Raw genomic sequence first — 3,395 nt, forward strand, 5'->3', positions numbered from 1 at the left:
CCTTGTTAACATAATTATTAATTACATTAAATTTCATTTGAAATGGATGGCAAGAATAGTAATTTAATATCAAATTACTACTTGTTTCCTTCTTTGTCCATTCTGTTATTATATCCTTTCCTTGTCGTATTACCATCATATCCAAAAATCTTAGTTTTTCTTCCTTTCCTAATTCCATTGTGAACTGTAGTCTGTCCTGGTGACTATTTAATTCTTCAAAAAATTTATTTATATCAACTTTTTTCATTATAAAAAATATATCATCAACATATTGAAACATTATTTTGACATTTATTCCTGATTTTGAAAATACATCATTTATTAAATCATTCATGATTAATCCAGCCATTGATATTGACAAATTTCACCCCATTGGATATAGTACCCCATTATACTTAAATATGCCATTTTCACAGCATAATTTTATGCCCTCTAAAAACAAATTTTTATTTTTTTATATTTGTGTCTAATTTAATTTTCTCCCATTTTTCATCTATAATTTTATAAACCTGTTTTAGTGGTATATTTGTAAATAATGAAACAGCATCATAACTTAACATGATTTCATCCTCTTCAATTTTAATTAAAATTGGTTTCTCTTTTGCCTCTATTACATTAATTATATCAATATTTTTATCTTTAAAAACATTTTTGAAACTATCTTTAAAAAAATTTGATAAGTTATATAATGGTCCATTTATACCATTTATAATTGGTCGAAGTGGTTTTCCATCTTTATGGAGTTTTACTAAGCCATACATCCTTGGACGATTACATTTATTATTTATTAAGTTTTTTAATTCTTTTTCAGTTATCATTTTATTTTTATAGAGCTTTTCCACATAATTTTTCACCTGTTTTTTAATATCTGGCAGCGGGTCAATCCGAAGTTTTCTATAAGTGCTATCTTCATTTAGTATCATTTTTAACTTCCTATCATATTCCTCCTTTTTTATAATAGCAACTTTTTTAGTCTTGCCCGATTTTATAATTAAAATATGAGGATTATTCTTTTTAAAATTGATTAATGATCCTAAATCATTTTTCCATATATCGAAAAGTTTATTGATGTCATTATTATTTTTATTCTCTAACTTGTGTTTTTCAATAAATAATAATTCTTTAGTTCTCTAATAACGAATAACGTAAAGAGTTGGCTTTTCGATTTTCTTTTCTATTTCATTCTCAGGTTTCAGGATAGGTTTAGAGAAAATGTACGTTATGTTCTGCTACTTACAATTTTAAAGCATATTTAAATGTCTTTTGAGAATTTCGACTTTATGGCCACTGAAAGAAGAGGTGCCAGTATTCTACCCCAAGTGGCCACCAACCACGTGGCTATGAATTTCCCTTCGCCACCGACCTTCCACAACGCACTTCATTTTTGCCGTGCCCACTACACCCGTTTCTATGTGCTGCCCCTCCGTCAAAGTATTTCCTAGTTCGTACAATATTAATACTTTTACTCGGAAAGTAATAATGTTGATTATTACTTTAAAAATAGAAATTCTTTAAATTAAAGAATCCTTAAAAAATTCTCAATCATTTAAAAATGTGAATAATCATGTATGATATAATAATAAAACATTAACGCTTTATTATGTAATCTTGAATTTTTAGTTTCGACTAGAAAAAATTACTAGAAATGACATTAAGAATTTCAGAATATATTTTTATGTTACCAGGCCAATATCTATAAGGATTAAAAAAAAAATAAAGTAAAATCACCACTTATTGTAATTATAATTACTTTTAATCTTAATTGCGATCCTCACCATCTTCACAAAGATTAAAAATTAATTATAAATGTATTAGTTCTTTTTTCTTTTCAATTTTATGAATTGAAGTGGTTATTACAGTTAAAAAAAAAAAAAATCGTTTCTCTAGTCATAATTATAAAAAAAAAAGAATTTGTACAGCATTAAAATATATTCCTTATTTTCAGTGGAGAAGGTCATAACTAAGTGGAAGAACCTGCGAGACACTTTTGTTAAGTCTTTAAGGAAGAAGGAGTGTCCCAATACTAAGAAGTGGAAACACGAAGAACAAATGCGATTTCTTTTGCCTTATATTAAGAAAAAGGTAAATAGCATTTTTTGAAATGTATTATCTTAAACCCCTTATCAATGATAAATTGATATTCTGATAAATTGATATGTTCTGCTTATAAATGATAAAACGTTATGATAAAATTAAACTTTTTTTTAAAGGTATCTTTTACTGGTTATAACGAGGAAACTTTGGACCTCGCAGTAGAAAAACAGCGCAGTTCTTCCAAGACAAAGGTAAATAGCATTTTTTGAAATGTATTATCTTAAACCCCTTATCAATGATAAATTGATATGTTCTGCTTATAAATGATAAAACGTTATGATAAAATTAAACATTTTTTTAAAGGTATCTTTTACTGGTTATAACGAGGAAACTTTGGACCTCGCAGTAGAAAAACGGAGCAGTTCTTCCAGTTCAGAGGAATTGCTAGGTGAAAATTTATGGGTAAGTTCTAAATTTTATTCTAAAAGTCTAAAGTAACAGCCCCATTAACACCATTTCTAAACCCTTCCTAACCTAAATTATTCTTACCGTTTTGAAATTAGTTTCAGCATAAAGTAAAACGGGAAGAATACTCTGAGGAAGATTTGGTGCTGCCCGTGCAGGCAGTCATGGAGGAGTCTCCATCGAGGAGGCAGGCCAACACAACCCGAAGAGAAGGAGGATGGACTCTTTCGACAGTCCAGTGACAATTGGTGTCCACTTCATGGAAAACAGCACACACCTTTTAGAACAGGTGATTACAGGAGATTCACTATTTCATGTTAAAATTTCATTTTTAGTCATTGAGCCAATTTTTACCTCGGAGAAACGAGTATAATGGAAAGAGTAAGCTGGCAGAAAAAGTGAAGTAAAAAAGGCAGGAGTTATAAGGGACTGGTCATGTCGCAGGAGTAGGGGAAGATTACCAGTCAATTACTGCCTTCTCTCTGTTTCAGTTTAGATGACAATGGCGGACATTCCTATTAAACTCAACGTAAACAGAAGGTCGTGGTCTTGTAGGCTTCACTTTAGCTTTGAAGGAGATTAGGTTTGAAATATTTTTTAAACTGATTCTTTTTTTCTAAAATTAGGTTCTTTTCATTTTCATAATCTTTCAACAATAAGTATTGGGATGCAGTCATTTATTAAAAATGTGCCTGTCTTCATACTCAAACAATATAAGCACTTTAAATAGGTAAATCATAGTGATGGTGAAAAATTCAGTTTTCGACGGAAGTACGTGTTCAGAGCTTTATAGAAACAAGTCTCGCAAATGGGTTTGTTGCCAGTTTAGCTCATAAATGAAAAGTCATTGAAACTGAAATTACACGTTTAAAGCGAGTATATAACTGGGATGTGAC

General features: G+C 29.7%; 1 protein-coding gene across 1 annotated transcript in view; it reads left to right on the top strand.

Annotated features, from left to right (window-relative positions):
- The window catches only part of LOC106691786 (transcription factor Adf-1), a gene marked incomplete at its 3' end in the record, with an annotated part of 4,415 nt that extends 1,627 nt beyond the window's left edge, over nt 1-2,788 (top strand). Inside the window, 4 exon segments of the mRNA XM_067045661.1 lie at nt 1,946-2,082; nt 2,211-2,285; nt 2,398-2,496; nt 2,598-2,788. Coding sequence (XP_066901762.1) covers nt 1,946-2,082; nt 2,211-2,285; nt 2,398-2,496; nt 2,598-2,741 — 455 coding nt within the window.
- Nucleotides 2,789-3,395: the final 607 nt, after the last annotated feature.

The sequence above is a fragment of the Halyomorpha halys genome, unplaced genomic scaffold (assembly GCF_000696795.3).
Source record: "Halyomorpha halys isolate HHAL.00 unplaced genomic scaffold, Hhal_1.1 Scaffold3142.1, whole genome shotgun sequence".
Taxonomy (NCBI): Eukaryota; Metazoa; Arthropoda; class Insecta; order Hemiptera; family Pentatomidae; genus Halyomorpha; species Halyomorpha halys.